The following is a 16,176-nucleotide window of genomic DNA, read 5'->3' as shown; positions in this document are numbered from 1 at the left end:
CATGTGAAGCACATAGTGCCACCTGTGATTAATTCCTTTTCTGATCAAGATAGCCGAGTTCGGTACTATGCATGTGAAGCTCTATATAACATTGCAAAGGTAAAAGATTTTACTAGTATCCATTGTGTTTCAGTTCATTCTTCTATGTGATACTGTCATTGATCCACAGTTGCCTATTTTTTTTTTTTTTTCTGGTTTACTACTACAGGTTGTGCGAGGCGATTTCATTATTTTCTTCAATAAGATTTTTGATGCCTTGTGCAAACTCTCAGCAGATTCTGATGCCAATGTCCAAAGTGCTGCTCATCTTTTGGATCGCCTTGTTAAGGTGTGGACAGTTTTTTTTCTTACACATGATACTTTTGATTTTAAACATTACGCTGAATTAGAGTTAAAACCTTGTAAAGCAGGATATTGTGACGGAAAGTGATCAGTTCAGGTTTGTCTAGTTAGCTTTTTTTTCGTCTGTGTATCAAAACTATATCTGTCACTATTAACTTTACTTGACGCTCTATTTCTTTTGGATTTGGATTTTTTGCAGTATTGAGGAATTCATACCTCTTTTAAAAGAGCGTATGAACGTTCTAAACCCTTATGTACGGCAATTTCTGGTAGGATGGATCACTGTTCTTGATAGTGTTCCAGACATTGATATGCTTGGGTTTCTGCCTGACTTTCTAGATGGTAACTGCACTTTGCTAACTTCAGCTTGATGTATATTTTGTTACTTGTGTGTCAGCTGACGCAACTTGTCATTGAATTTCAGGGTTATTCAATATGTTGAGCGACTCTAGTCATGAAATACGACAACAAGCTGATTCAGCTCTTTCAGAGTTTCTTCAAGAGATTAAAAATTCACCAGTAAGACTTCTGTTGTGTGGCCTTATTTTTTGGACTAAGAAAAAAATCCTGCTAGCATATTCCTTTTCTCAACTAATTTTCTGGAGGTCTATCTTTTCTTGTTAGCTCGTGTACTTTTTAAAGACAATATTTATGTTTCATTGGTAAATTACTGACTCGAGCGGTGCTACTGTTGAAGTCTGTAGATTATGGTCGCATGGCTGAAATACTGGTGCAGAGGGCTGCTTCTCCTGATGAATTTACTCGATTAACAGCCATCACGTGGGTAAGCAGAAAAAACCATGCTTCTTCTTGGCCTCTTCCAGTTACATATATGGGTACTTTGACTTCTCAGGAGATTCATATACTAAGAATATCTGCTTTTTATTAAATGTCTTTTGTAGATAAACGAGTTTGTAAAACTTGGGGGTGACCAGCTCGTGCGTTATTACGCTGATATTCTTGGGGCTATTTTGCCTTGCATATCTGACAAAGAAGAGAAAATTAGGGTGGTAAGTTTGCTTCTCCTCCTCCCCGGTAATTGAAACTGTAGGTTTTGTATGCAACTTTTCACTTTCTTTGTTTTTTCAATTTTCTTTCCACAAGGTTGCTCGTGAAACCAATGAAGAACTTCGTTCAATTCATGTTGAACCCTCGGATGGTTTTGACGTTGGCGCAATTCTCTCTGTTGCAAGGAGGTTAGTTTTTCTCTATCTTTGTTTTTCTCCTTTTGAATGATATAAAATCTCGCCTGTTTTTGTGATTTGTGAGTTTTTCCATCGAGCAGGCAGCTATCAAGTGACTTTGAGGCTACACGAATTGAAGCATTGAATTGGATATCAACACTTTTAAACAAGCATCGTACAGAGGTAAAGAACTGGTTTTTGTTTGGGCATCATTCTTTTCAAGTTTGCCCTTTTGGTTTGTTTCTATATAACTAAATTGCTAATCTTGTAACAGGTCCTGTGCTTCCTGAATGACATATTTGACACCCTTCTAAAAGCACTATCTGATTCTTCTGACGACGTAAGTTTTATTCCCTGACTGTTTGTTTGATTGGTTGTTGAACTCTGTGATATGTAGGTTTGGTTTTGCCTAGTAATGAACTTATCTGATATTTGAACTATCTGGACTTGAAAATATACTTTAGGTGGTGCTCTTGGTTCTGGAGGTTCATGCTGGTGTAGCAAAAGATCCTCAACACTTTCGCCAGCTCATTGTATTTCTAGTCCACAATTTCCGAGCTGATAATTCTCTTTTGGAAAGGTTAGTTGCATCTAATAATCTGCCTTTTAAGTTGCTGGAAAGAACATATTTATTTAGTTGGCCAAAACATTTCTCTTTACAGGCGTGGTGCCCTTATCGTCCGAAGAATGTGTGTACTTTTGGATGCCGAAAGAGTCTACCGAGAGCTCTCAACAATTCTTGAGGGAGAAGATAATCTTGACTTTGCCTCTACCATGGTTCAGGTATTATCTCCTTTTCCTAGATATCTTCAATTAAGGAATGTTTTTAAGGTCAGTACAGTGAGTTGATTGTTTTTGTCTGCGTGGTTTATATTAGCCCTTTGAGAGTTGACTGGGTTTTTCTCACTTTGAGTTATCAATCACTAGACTGCCTTTTTGTTTTATGTTTCAGGCATTGAATTTGATTTTGCTTACTTCCCCGGAGTTATCGAAATTACGAGATCTATTAAAAGGTTCACTCGTCAATCGCGAAGGGAAAGAACTTTTTGTTGCCTTGTATACTTCATGGTGCCATTCACCCATGGCAATTATAAGCCTCTGCTTATTAGCTCAGGTAAAAAAAAACAACAAGAAACGTAAAGTTAACACAATATGATTCTGTTGACTATCTGTATTGAATATCGAGAAAACGGAATTATTAACAGGCTTACCAGCATGCGAGTGTCGTGATTCAATCTTTGGTAGAAGAAGACATCAATGTCAAATTTCTAGTACAGCTTGATAAATTGATCCGGCTTCTCGAAACTCCAATCTTTACTTACCTTAGGTTGCAGGTTTGCTTGAATTATCTCAAACTATCCGTTTCCTTTTATGGATTCTTTCGTTGCTACCAAAACCTTTTTTTTCTTCTGCAGCTTCTTGAACCAGGAAGATACACATGGTTGCTGAAAACACTTTATGGTCTTTTAATGTTACTTCCCCAGGTAAAACGAAAAGAAAAGAAGAAACAGACTTATTTGGTTTGTTGGAAAATTGCTGTGTTCTTTAAAAAAGTTGTTAACTCCTGGTTTTGTTTATGTATGCAGCAAAGCGCGGCATTCAAGATACTTAGAACAAGACTCAAAACTGTGCCAACGTACTCATTCAGTAATGGAAACCAAATAGGAAGAGCAACTTCAGGAGTTCCTTTCTCTCAGTATATGAATCAAAACGAGGACGGTGACTTAGAAGAAGATAATAGCAACAGTTCTCACCAAGGAATCAATTTTTCTGCGCGGCTACAACAGTTTGAGAACGTACAGAATCTGCATCGTGGCCAGGCAAGGACTAGAGTGAACTACTCATATCACACTTCCTCTTCTTCTACATCAAAGGTACATAGAACGCAGCACATGTATCTTAAGGCTTGGAGTGTTGAATGTTATTAGACATAGATAGGCTCATGGTGCTTTTTATTGATCTGTTAGGAGATGAGGAGATCTGAAGAACAACAACAACAGCAGCAGCAACAACAACAACAACAACGACCACCACCTTCCTCGACATCATCATCAATTGCAGACAACAATCGACCTCCATCAAGATCTTCAAGAAAAGGCCCTGGTCAACTACAGCTTTAACCAACCTTGGTAATCATAAATAATAAATAATATCCATCCCCGACAATCATCATCATCATCTTCTTCTTCTTTGTGTGGACACCACCGATCCCTTTTGTCTCCTGTAAAATTGTATATCTCTTTTTTAGTAACCCTTCAAGTTTCCTCGGAACTTGGGGAAAAGCTGCGGTCGTGTGTCCATCCCTCTCTTTCTATCTCTATCTCGATCTCTCTGTCGGGTTTTTTTTTTTTTTCGAGAGATTCTTCTTCAGTCCACCTTATATTTTTTTTTTGGGGTTCGTTTCATGAATTTGTTTCATTGTTTGGAGTCTTTATATCTTACCTTTTGTGGAGGATGTAAGAAAAAGAAGTGATCATGTGGTTTTGTGTTGTTTTTTTATAACTGGAAAACCACATGAGGTTTGTAGAGGTGACTTATTGGATATTTATGTTGAATGATGCTCCCTTTTCCACAGATTTATACAATGTTTGCTCATAAGCTTATTGATTAACATTTGAAGGGTGCATATGATAGTGCTCATCGCCGAATGATAAAAATTTACTAGTTCCTAACGCATGATTCACTATTACTTGAATGAATAGTAACAGGAAGTACAACAGAAACAATAAAGATATCAGATATGGTATACTGGTGGCGACTTTATTGCTGCTATATACTGTATGATACACATACTACAAGAAGATTGTTACTTTCATTTATTCTAAGAATACACAACAAGAGTAGGGAGGCTCTATACAAAGACGCTTCAGCAGCAGCAATAAGTGTTGAGATCAAAGAGCAATAATCTTCTCGAAATCTGATTCATCTTCAAAATCAGAAACATGATGAGAGTAAGACCATGAAAACGACTTGCTACTCCCTCTCCTAATCCTTCTCTGCGAATCACTACCGCTCCTAAACCTCTGCCGAAACACGAAATAACACATACTCGCCAACGTCCCTACCAAGATGGGTGCTCCAAGCAACGTCACCGTAATGGCCATCCATGAATTCCCCTTTCCCACAACCGCAAACGCAATCGCCAAAAATGCTCCGAACGTGCATGCACAAGCTGCCCACATTAGCTTATTCACAACCGACACAACTTTCTTCTGTGCCCGTGTGTCCCATGCAACCAAAGTTATCTGAACCACCACAACCGCTAGCGATATAAACAGCGATGTCGCGTTTAAAAGACAGAAAATGCGGAATCCAGTTCTCCCCGCGATATCGGCTTGTCCCACATGCGACCCCTCCGTGAAGTACTGCCCCGGCAAGTTGAATATAGCCAAGAACGCTATGGAAGCGAACAGAACCGCCACCACCGTTATCGAGTTAGTCGTGTTCTGAACTGCTTCTCTGTGAAGTTTCCTCAACTCTTTCGCGATCCCAGAGACACGGCGGTTGGTTTTCTCATTCTGCAAAAGCTGAGATTGCACCTCGTGTTTGATATCGCTCACTGCTCGCTTCAATGCTCTCGCCTCATCTTCCCGACCAATGAACCTCCCGTGCTTAGCACCAGCTTCTACTAACGCCTCATTGATCTCCAAAGCGGATTCGCTATATTGCAACTTATCAGCCAAATCCATAGCTGTTTCTTTCTGGTTGTTAATCGCATTCACTTCAATCACCGTAAAGGTCAGCAACAAGCTCGTTATCTAACAAACAAAACACAAAGGCATCTATGTAAGTATCATTATTAGATATTCGAAAGAAGAAAAGGAGCAGTGTATTATAATAATACCTGTGGCCGAGCCTTTCGAGTAGAGATATGCAGAGCAGTGTTCCCTTTACGATCTCTCTCATTCAATATCGTGTAATCAGCTTGTAAAATCTCTTCAACTACTTCCATGCTTCTCCCCTTAACAGCCATGTGAAGAGCGGTCTGACCTTTCTTATCTTTGATACCAACGATCGCTGCGTCTTTCTCAATGAGAGCTTTCACTATCCGAAGTAGCCCGTACCTTCCCGCTGTGTGTAGAGATGTCTTCCCGTTCTTTCTCACGATCATTGCACAGCTTGGATCGACATCAAGCATAGCATTTACTATTTCTAAGTGATCTTGAACCGCAGCTGCGTAAAGCGGACTCGTATTGGAAGCGTCGCAGATTCTACAGAGCTCTGGCCATAATCTCAGTAGCTCCTTCACAATTCCTGGATATCATCCATAAGCAGAAGAGCCCCAAAAGGGTCAAAGATCACAAACACAGAGCCAAAGTTTGAAATTTTGAATTCAGCAAAAAAAAGAGAGTGAAGATTGCAAAAATTAGAGAGACATACCCAAGTGACCTTTCTTAGCAGCGACATGAAAGGCGTTCATGTCGGATTTGGATCTGAGCTTAACTGTCTCCAAACTACAAAATCTAATCAAGTAACTGAAAATGTCTTCAAGATTCTCAGCGGCGGCTATATACAAGGCGGTCTCACCGGCGTCGTTTTGCACAGACATAAGCTCAGCGACGGCGGAAGAAGGGCATGACTCATCAATGATTAGCTCGTCGTCGGTTAAATTATCAACTAACTGTTGGAGTTGACTAAGATCTCCTGATCGAACAGAGGAGAAGAAAGCTTGGTGAGTAAGAAACTTCATCTGCTTCATCTCCATCTCTCTCTCTTTCTCTGTAAAAGCTCTCACCTTCTCTCTAAACCCCAAAAAGTTCTCAACTTTACACAGACTCAGTACTCTCTCTCTCTCTCTATCTCAAGAAGTCTCAGTAAAAACCCATCAGAAAAACAGATTCGATCTCCAAAAAGCTACTATTTTTTTAGTTATGCTTTGCTATGAAATTGGGGATTCATGTGAAACCGTGTTTGAGTTCTTTGCTTCTTTTTTGTTTGTTTGATTGCTCTTTACAATATTAAAAAAATTGTTCTTTAAGGTTATATGCTTTTTTTCTTTTTCTTTTGTTGACACTAAAAGGAAAAAGATAATGGGGGAATCTTTCTTTCTCTCCATCAATCAAAACCTGAATGGTCTGTGTGTGTAATTTTTCCCCTTCAATAATTCGTTTTCTCTGTATTTTTATTTTTTAAAAATTATGTATTTTTATTTTCTGTTTTCGACGAGACAGCAACATTTTTTGTTATAAACTTATACCAAATTATTTTTTTGTACTATATAGATAACGTATGTGGACCGTTGACAGTTGGAATATTTAAAATTTTTGGAAATATATATCTCAAACGACATGTGATTTTCAATTATGAATATATATTATCAATCAAGCTAACACTATGAACATGATGTAATTTTTTAAAACTAAAAACATACTACATGTATGTGCAGTACAGGCCTGCTTTGCACAATGCAGAGAAATACGAAACTTCTGTCATGTAATATGGCTTTTTACTTGACATTTTGCCCCCCCCCCCCCCCCNCCCCCCAAAAAAAAGTTAATACTGTGACTTACAAGGAATTTTAGCAACTTTATCATCAGTAAAAGAAGTTTTAACTTGTGTGTTTCGTGCAGACGTATTCTTCAAACAAATTTAATATTGTATATTTGTGTTAGTGGGATTTTGAGTAGGTTTTATATGCATGTTTTAGACTTGTTATCCTGTTGGGGATCTCTTGGATGATTTGCACTTTGCACCTTGGTGAATGTCTTCTCTCCAATACCAGAGTTGGAAAAGAAAAAGAAAAAAATTGTCCCAAAGCCCAAATACAACTCAATTATATTGAGACAAATGGGTTGATGTTTTACAGGGTGTCTATTTTGTTGAAACCCATGTTTTTCATGGGCTTGAAAGCCCATTATAATTATCAAAGTAAACTCTTTGTCTTCTTCTTTTGTGTTTGCATATGAATGAATGGGATGCTTCACGTTGACGTCAAACAACCCACCGTCAACGTCTCCGCAACGGAACCACCACCGACCCAAATGACCGGCATCACCGTCAGTTTAACAGTTTCATATAAGTCTTAATTCATTGTATTGATAGTTTCAGAAAATTTACTAATAAAAAGAATTACAAATATTATGGTTTATGTTAGAAATCTAGAATAACTCTTAATTATTATGCTAAGAATTTAAACTGATTTAAAAGACAAAGAAATAGAATAAAAATAAAGTTACATTGTAGAAAAGGATCAGGCCGCAAGTGAGCCACGTCGAAAGATAGTGACTGTAATTTTTGGATTTTATCCACAAAACAACCAATTATAAAAGAGAAAACAAACAAAACTCAATTAATTTAAATTATCATATTGTGGAAAATTTATGTGTTCTAGAAAAAAAAAAAGTAAACAATGACTTCAGCATTACATTTAATAGAAGTAAACTTTGAAAAGGATGTGCCCTTCAAAGTCTTCGAAATCCTACTTGGATCCAATACATACAAACCATTTTTTAAGTACACAGTTTTGTATTTTTCCTACAAATCATTATACAATTTTTTGTTAAAAACAATATGGATAAATAAAACTGTATTTTTCAAATTATTAATTCATTCACATTGGTATATATATTACTACTTGGGTATAATATCATGTAGTCATTATTACATAGATTATTTTTAACATCTCATCAGCTCATTTATTAACATTGTTGATAATAAAATTATCATGTAATGAAATCATCAAGAACATAGAAATGATAAGTATACAAATACAGAAATCATTATCTGCTTTTTTCCGTTCGTATGCAGGTGTTTAAAGTTTACATGCACTGAGGTTCCTTAGTTAACTATATCTCCATACACTCGTATAAATTTGACACTAACTATTGTTTCTTTTACTAATGTAATCTATACAATGCCAATATAAATAAATGTTGGGTTTGGTTGATCCAACAAAATTGCCCCCACCTCTGTCTACGGAGAACCCATCAGGTCACATGGAGGTGTACTAATTGAATCGCTCTTTATTATTTATATAAACAAAAGCATTTAATTAAATTATTGTATAATCATTATAAGTGTTGGAAGATTACCATACATTCGAAATAAACATGTCCATAATTAGACAGAAATAAAATAAAAAAGCCCTAATAATGTATAATTTCATATTTTCAGACAAAATACTCTTTTAAACCAGTGGTTTGTTTCTTGAGGTAATAAACAATTCAACTACATTTCTTAAAGCAGCGATTGGTTGACATTATTTTTATTTTTTGGGGGAACTGTACTTCATAATATTATGAATTGCATAGTATTTTTTTTGTTAAAACTAATATCATCAATGTTACTACAATCATTTTCTAGGTTTCCAAAAAAAACTACTCATGATGGGTTAAGAAATATTGATCAGGCTTAAGACGAGTAGCTAGACGATCAAACAAAAACAACCACGATCTAAGCAGCTAAGCTTACAAGAGCAATCGAATCAGCTCGCAACAAGGAGTGAAAACTCCATATGGCCATAACAATGATTTATTATCTTAAACAGTTTCCTTTGTTGATAGTATATCCTCATCTCTTTTTTTGATAAAACTGATATATGGTAGCAATCTACAATTTTGTTTTGGACCATAGTTGTTGGATTGGTCCTCGTTTCAATCATAGATAGTAGCCTAGTAGTATATACGTTCTAAATTGTTAGAAAACTTGTCTCTTCTACATATTCCGTGGAGTATTATGGAACCTTATTTGGAATATTCTGGTTTCAGAAGAAAAAATCCTTAAAAATCGTAGTAAAAAGTAGTTTTTCTAACTAAATATTGAAAGAAAACGAAATAGTATTATATAACTCATTGAAAACAAAACCTACTCCTATTAAAAGACATGAAATTATATTTTATAACATTCATAATCTGTTAATCAGACTCAAATGAAAGAAAAGAAAAAACTATTTATATGAAGAGAGAGTTGATAACTTGCATAATATGTATTATTAGAGAGGGAAAAAGAGAGCATGTGGTGTCCGACCATTTCAACCCTCACGACTTGCTCGGGTCTTCCTCTGATGCCGACATCTTCTTTCTTTTTTATTTCTTTTCTTTTCTTAAATTATAGACTGTGGGGTTCTAGACTTCTAGTACAATACTATTAATATCTCACCAATATTTTAGCTTAATTAACCATTTTAGTAGCTTATAAAACTTCAAACTTAAATTCAAACTGAGGTCTCAAATCTACAGCTGATCGATGCAATAAGTTTGTAGTAGTTAAGAAAATAAAACCAGTAAAGATCGGTGCGAGATGTCGACCAACCGAAAGAATGGTTATTTTAAATTCAGTTTTAAACCCTTTGTAACCAATTTTCTACGTCTTTTTCATGTCATGCGTATATTTAACTGTTTATATATAGACATTTACATTCAAATGTCGTTTTCAGATTTTGTGTGTTTTTATAATCGAGCATAGTAAATATATTAAGGGATTAGGTTTAGTTTAGGTTTTGTGAGCATAAAATATTATATTTCTCATATATTTTATAAGGTTTCTATTAGTCTATTAACACTATATATTGCCCAAAGTAAATTAATTCTTCCGATATGGGATAATTCTAACAGTTTCCATTCTTCTCTCTTACTTCTCAACATTTGATTAAATCTAGATGTTGTGAAACAGCTAAAATTCAAATTAAATTCTAGAAAGTGGCTTTTCCTTGTTTTTCTCGATTCTCTTATAGTTTTATAAATTTAAATGGAATCGTAGGAAAGTCTTCCATATTTTTAATGTGGATTCTGGAAGAAACACTCGAAAAGGGCAAAGTCTTTTCTATGTTTAAGGTGAAAATGTAAAAAATATATTAACTTCATTCTAGAGAAAAAATAGAAAAAACATTTCAAAAGAAATTGACTAAAAAAATCAATTTGATGGACTTTTGTTAATATACATTTCTACCTAGATTAGTGCACTGCAAAATGATGATTTTCAGATGGATTCGTAGAAAACCTTTCATATTTTTAATGTGGATTCTGGAAGAAATACTTGAAAGGGAAAAGTCTTAATCAGATCTTTAATCGTTAGTTTTCTTAGAGACTTAATTAATAATATTTCTAAAAGAAGAAGGTTAAGTTATTATCGGTTAAGAAACTAACACATAATATGTACCACCCGAATCCAAATATATAGCTTTTTACGTAACGAGTATATCAAATGTTCTAAAAATTATTATTGTTCTATATGGTATAATATATTTTATGAATTTTCTATGTTTAAAATATTAAATGATTTTTTTTAAAATACATCTCTAGCTAGATTGTTACATATAAATAAAATGATGAGTGTTCTATCAATATGTATGAAAAAAACAGATGAGAATTAATCAATTATAAAAAGATATATATCAAGATTATAATTTTTCCAAAAAGATAATATAGACTATGGTCGGGGCGGTCAAATCTGTCAGCGGTTTAGTCCGCCCCAAAAATAGGCCGGACAGTAAATCGCTACGGACCAACTTTATTTATACATAAAAATAGTCTGTAGTTGGTCTGGCGGCGGTTTTCTTTCTAATAATGACGGCGAATATTCGCCATCTTTCTTGAATTGTTTCACTAATACGGACTAAATTTGTGAATGGTAAATAAAAAACGATCTAATCCGTAAATAGATTTTTCCGCCTCAACCGCTGTAACTATTCACACCCATAATAGACTTTCGAAAAATTGGTGTCAAAATTACTCGAATGAAAACTAAAAAGTAATGATAGGATATAGCAAAAACGAATACTTTTAGAACCTAAAAATATGAAAATGATAGGGTCAGTTTTCTTGGTTGGACTACATCATATTAGTCGGTTTCGTCTGTGTATACCAGCAAATTTTTGTTGATTTTTGGTTACTGCGAAACAATTTGAACTTCACATCTTTTTAGTTCGGTGTGGAGATTCGGATCACCTAAAATTAGAAAAACAATAAACTAAAATAATAAATAAATTAGATTACTATTTATTATTATTCTATGATCCCATGATACCCTCGTGGTCGTGTCCATTTCCTAATTTCTCGGGAAATATTTTCATATCCATAATTTCAGCCAATGATTTCAAAATAATTTAACTATATATATTTTGCTATTCCAATAAACAAATGTGTTTCGTAACAAAGTCGCGTGGAATCCAAATATAGTAGGGCATATGGAAAATGAGAATGATTATTGATCTTTGTTATTAAAAAAAAAAGAAAAAAGAAAAAAAATCAAATGATCATTGATTAAGTTTAATGATTGTTAAGACTCTTTCCTGTCCATGTAATTTGTAAGCTGAGTGTCTTAAATGTCTTTGTGGTTGAGAGAGAAACATATTGTGCGGAGGTATCTCTTATCTCTGACCAATTCTATTCCATTTATTTGTTGTTGTCGTAATTTTATCCAGAGAAGTAGCTTCGAATTTGATCATGTTTTCATATTTTGTAGATAACACAATTAATCAGCAACCAAAAGTATTTCGGCGTGGGTTTTGGATTGTCATATTAGAATTTTCCTATAGCGTTAAAGTTTTGAATAGTAAAACACTCTTTAGATATCCATCACCAAGTGGGGCTCTTTTACTTGCCTTTTGTATAGTTAAACTTATTTATACAGCAACAATCAAAATTAAATCGTTAGAGATTGTCATATAAATGAATAATCTCAATAAACATTATTGAAACTTGATCAAATGTGACAAAATTGGATTATTATGAAAACACAAGAATCATGATGCATGCGTTACTAAGGTCATGTTTATCGGAGGTTCATAGCTAAGGTTCTTAGTGTTTTGTTCAAAAAAAATAAATCAAAAGAAAAGAAAAAATGTAAGATCTCCTCTTATATAGTATACTGGATCGTGGGTTAAGAGATGCTACGTGTCAGCTATCTGTTGGGCGAACAGAAAATACAAAACGAGAAAAAAATTGGAACGATTGATTTTATTATTTTTCCTCTCTCTCTTTCTCTTTCTCTCGCGATTGAAAGAGAATCATCTCGATCCGGTGGTGGTGACGCTGAAGGAGAATCATCTCGATCTGTCTATCGATTTCAAGATTTTATCGCGTAAAATCGGATTCGATTAAGCTAAAGATGAGGATGACATCTCTTGGGCTGATGTAATTTTGTTTATCCTATTACTAATTTCATCTAAATCTCTCTCTGTTTTTTTTTCTTAATTCACAAACTATATGTTCTGTTCTTTGTTAGAAAACGATTTGATCCAACTACTTTTTCTTTTCTTTTTAATTCAGTCTTGGTTTGGCTCGGTTTGTTTGTGAATACAAGTATACAACACTTGTTTGGTTTCTTTTTGAACATTAGAATTGCATCTATAAGTTTGATTGTATAGTTTCTCTTTCATCTTAATCGAAGATGTTTTTTGGATGAACTATGAAATATGTGATTCAATTTGTTACTGAGTTTGTGTAGTTTTGGGGTTTGTTGGATTTTGATTGAGAAACCTGATTTTGGCCAATTGAATAATAGTAGTAACTTTCTCTGGTTGATGTTCTCTGGCTACAAGATCTTTGTTCTTGAAACTAGAACTGGTTTCAGGATTGTAGTGAAATAGTATGGTTTGTAATCGATTGTGGGTGGTTTTGTTCTGTGTATGTGTCTCAACTCAATTCTACTGCTTCTTCCTGCCAGAAACAAACATATGTTTCGTAAATTTCAGCAATGTACTGTGGAACTATAAAAAAGCTGTCACTGCAAGGTATTAAACTGGTAAGTTCAGCAAAACTAGTGTTGTGATTATTTTTTGGAATGGGACAGAGATTGCTCTATACTTGATGGTGTGTGCAGGTTATGGTTTCTATGGAAATGGAGGATAACGATCCCAATAAAGAATTATAAATGTTGATGGCTTAAGTGAATTCATTTCTTGGATTAATGCTGACATAGTGAGAGTTTGCCTCATATAACTTTTAAATCTGTTATTTTGCAGGTATTGGTGGATTTCCAATAAAATCGGAAAGCTGCACATGAATGAATTATAGAAACTCCGAGAATCAATAAATTGATTCAACATCCGAGAGCAACAACAAGCTTGTACTCAGCACCAACAAGCCAAGAGCAACTTCAACTTCAATCCTCATGTCATGGTTCGTGCTTGTACTCTTGTCATGATTCTTTTTCATGTTTTGTTTGTAAAACAAGTTCTCTGATTTTTATCTAAAATTTTTAAATGTCAAAAAACAATATTTTCAAAAATAAGAGATCCAAAATTAAAATCTACCATTGGAGGAGAAAATTTTAACTAAGAGATCATGGGTTTTTATATTCAAAACAATACACAATTAATTCATAAAAAAATCAAATAATGTTTAAGAGACTCCAATTATGATACTACTGATAATCTTGCTCTAAGAGACTAAGGTCATTAATCATGTGTGGTGGTGAAAAAAAAATCCTTTTGGGGGAACTAAAGGGAAAAGATTCTAAATCGGTGGCTAAAACTTAAATACTGATGGTTGAAGCATTAAAACAATTCATATCTACGTACCACACATTTGCAGGAACATTTCATATTCGATATTAAAAGTCTAACTTATATTATTAGTTTTATCCAGTATTCATTGAACCTTTATGGTGCATTTAGCTTATATGTCCATGTTACTACCTACTCAATCCTCAATATTTTCTCTTTTCGTCTTTTTTTTTTCTTTTTCTTTCTACAATCTTGTTTGATATTTGGACTTGTAAAATCATCAGCTAAGTAGGAACATTATAAATTGACTTCTCTATTATACAAGAAATGTCGTTTCGATGTATTAAAATTGCAATAATGAAGTTAATTCGTTTAGGTTATAGTTTAAGTGAGCTAAATAAAGGCATAGGTAGGTCCTATTTTTGTGCCGTATTGTCTGTTTCATGCATGGGACTATATATATCGCAAACAAACAAATTTTTAAAACATATCATATTCGACCCATGAGGTTGGTATATAATAAGGAGCAAAAATATGAATCTTTCTCGAGTTTAAGAAACCGGTCCAAACCACGCATTATGCAATAGCAGCATTATATTGAATATAAGGATCGGATTACTTGTAAGCAGCATTATATGTAACGACTGCATCACTCAGGTAAGAAAATAAAACGTAGATACATCGAACATACATCAAACATAGACGCGTCCACTAACCGCGATTCAAACACGTACGCATTTGATCGAGCACATAGGATAGGAGCTTCGACGATGTCGACGCACGTGACCATGTCTCTTCCAAAGTCAACATAAACGTACCGCATAAGGATTGAGACTATTGCGGTTTTACTACTTTTCATAATTTTAAAATTTTACGTGTTTAATTGGTAGCCTAATGGCTAAATTAAAATGTCTCTCGTTATTAACCAATTAAACCTACAAACCGAGACCACGAAACGACAGAGAAACCCCTTAGACACTTCGACAGGGACAAGGTCCAATTATTAATTACTTTGAATTATTGGCTTATATGCCTTAGTTATAATTCTCTTAATTAAGTACTTCTTAATTTTGTTGACCTACCAATATTTTTACAAATTTATATAACCGGGCGTCTAATGTTGAAATCCACACTAGCCATTGTTTTTTAGTATTATTTTGCGACTATATATATTACTACCATGTAAATTTTGCAAGTAAAAGCTAATGACAAAAAAGGTTTGAATATATCGGATCATTGGCTAAAACTTCTAAAACCATGAGTATTTTACCATACCTCGATCTGTAATTACATTGTATTATCTTTCGAATATAAAATATCTCAACTCGTAGCATTATTTTATGGAGTATTAAATATTGCTAAAATATAAATGATGCACGCAAATATGTCGTTAAGTTATATGATACCAAAAAATTGCCCCACACTTGCAATATGAAGTGTTTTTACTTATAATCCAAAAGTTTGGTTGGTTTAATTTGTCCTCATTTAATATCTAACACTTGTTGCTCGGGCCTACCTTTCACAACGTATATTGAAATTTACAAATTTATACTATGAAAAATTGTTATTTAATTTATACGACGAACTTTAACGTTTTAAACATTATCATGTTCGGTTTTTATCTTGGAAACTAGAAAAAAAAAACATTAATTTTAACTACAACTAGGTGCTTCCCCACGCAACGCGTGGCTTGTGGTGTAGTTGACACTTTTTTGTTTTTTTGGTCTATTTCTTTTTCTCTTTTGTATTATTTCGTTTTAATTAGGCATATATGGGCTTCGCAGTCACTTGTATTAATACACTATATGTTTATATCATTTCGTTTAGATGTGTACAATTGTTGCGTTTATTTTTTATGAATTATGAGGATGTTGTTTCTTGCTTTTGAAGATCCAATCTTATCATTGACTGATATTGTTCCTAATACATTTATTGTATTTTAGATTTCTGATTAACTGCTTATGTAAACCCTTCATACGTTGATGTTGCAATAATAAGTTATTTTTTAAAAGTAATTATTTTCCGTGTAAGTGATTATGTTTGTATGTCCATGTTTTGGTCTAATATCAATAAGATCGTTTATGTTTTTCTTTAGTTGGCTTTGAAACCAATTTTGAGTTAAGCAAATAATGGGTCGAATTATGGTGTTAATAAGTAATATAGATTCTTATGTATATATATTGTATATATGTGACTATAAGTTTAGCTAACTAAAAAATTCTTTGATATTTAAATATAATATTGAACATATATATATATATATAT

The 16,176-nt window shown here is 33.9% G+C and overlaps 2 protein-coding genes and 1 long non-coding RNA gene across 3 annotated transcripts in view; 2 read left to right on the top strand and 1 right to left on the bottom strand.

Annotated features, from left to right (window-relative positions):
• Positions 1 to 4,124, top strand: part of LOC104783439 (protein VAC14 homolog) — a 5,787-nt gene extending 1,663 nt beyond the window's left edge. The window contains exons 2-18 of the mRNA XM_010508595.1: positions 10 to 99; positions 209 to 328; positions 411 to 439; positions 542 to 684; positions 767 to 861; positions 1,040 to 1,126; positions 1,245 to 1,352; positions 1,447 to 1,538; positions 1,628 to 1,709; positions 1,801 to 1,866; positions 1,991 to 2,106; positions 2,189 to 2,309; positions 2,479 to 2,640; positions 2,732 to 2,860; positions 2,942 to 3,010; positions 3,113 to 3,400; positions 3,494 to 4,124. Of these exons, the coding sequence (XP_010506897.1) occupies positions 10 to 99; positions 209 to 328; positions 411 to 439; positions 542 to 684; positions 767 to 861; positions 1,040 to 1,126; positions 1,245 to 1,352; positions 1,447 to 1,538; positions 1,628 to 1,709; positions 1,801 to 1,866; positions 1,991 to 2,106; positions 2,189 to 2,309; positions 2,479 to 2,640; positions 2,732 to 2,860; positions 2,942 to 3,010; positions 3,113 to 3,400; positions 3,494 to 3,646 (1,950 nt within the window). The 3' untranslated portion in view covers positions 3,647 to 4,124. The remainder of the gene's footprint in view (positions 1 to 9; positions 100 to 208; positions 329 to 410; positions 440 to 541; positions 685 to 766; positions 862 to 1,039; positions 1,127 to 1,244; positions 1,353 to 1,446; positions 1,539 to 1,627; positions 1,710 to 1,800; positions 1,867 to 1,990; positions 2,107 to 2,188; positions 2,310 to 2,478; positions 2,641 to 2,731; positions 2,861 to 2,941; positions 3,011 to 3,112; positions 3,401 to 3,493) is intronic.
• On the bottom strand, positions 4,257 to 6,495 carry LOC104779488 (ankyrin repeat-containing protein At2g01680-like). The gene is made up of 3 exons (XM_010503848.2): positions 5,907 to 6,495; positions 5,371 to 5,780; positions 4,257 to 5,284 (listed from the first exon to the last, which is right to left on the bottom strand). Exons 1-3 carry the CDS (start codon positions 6,229 to 6,231, stop codon positions 4,418 to 4,420), a joined length of 1,602 nt encoding a protein of 533 aa, XP_010502150.1. The 5' UTR covers positions 6,232 to 6,495; the 3' UTR covers positions 4,257 to 4,417.
• Positions 12,446 to 13,661, top strand: LOC104779487. The gene is made up of 3 exons (XR_766483.2): positions 12,446 to 12,598; positions 13,131 to 13,208; positions 13,429 to 13,661. It is a non-coding gene; the product is annotated as an uncharacterized LOC104779487 (long non-coding RNA).

This window comes from Camelina sativa, chromosome 4 (assembly GCF_000633955.1).
Source record: "Camelina sativa cultivar DH55 chromosome 4, Cs, whole genome shotgun sequence".
NCBI lineage: Eukaryota > Viridiplantae > Streptophyta > Magnoliopsida > Brassicales > Brassicaceae > Camelina > Camelina sativa.
This window is presented reverse-complemented; position numbering and strand designations above follow the sequence as displayed.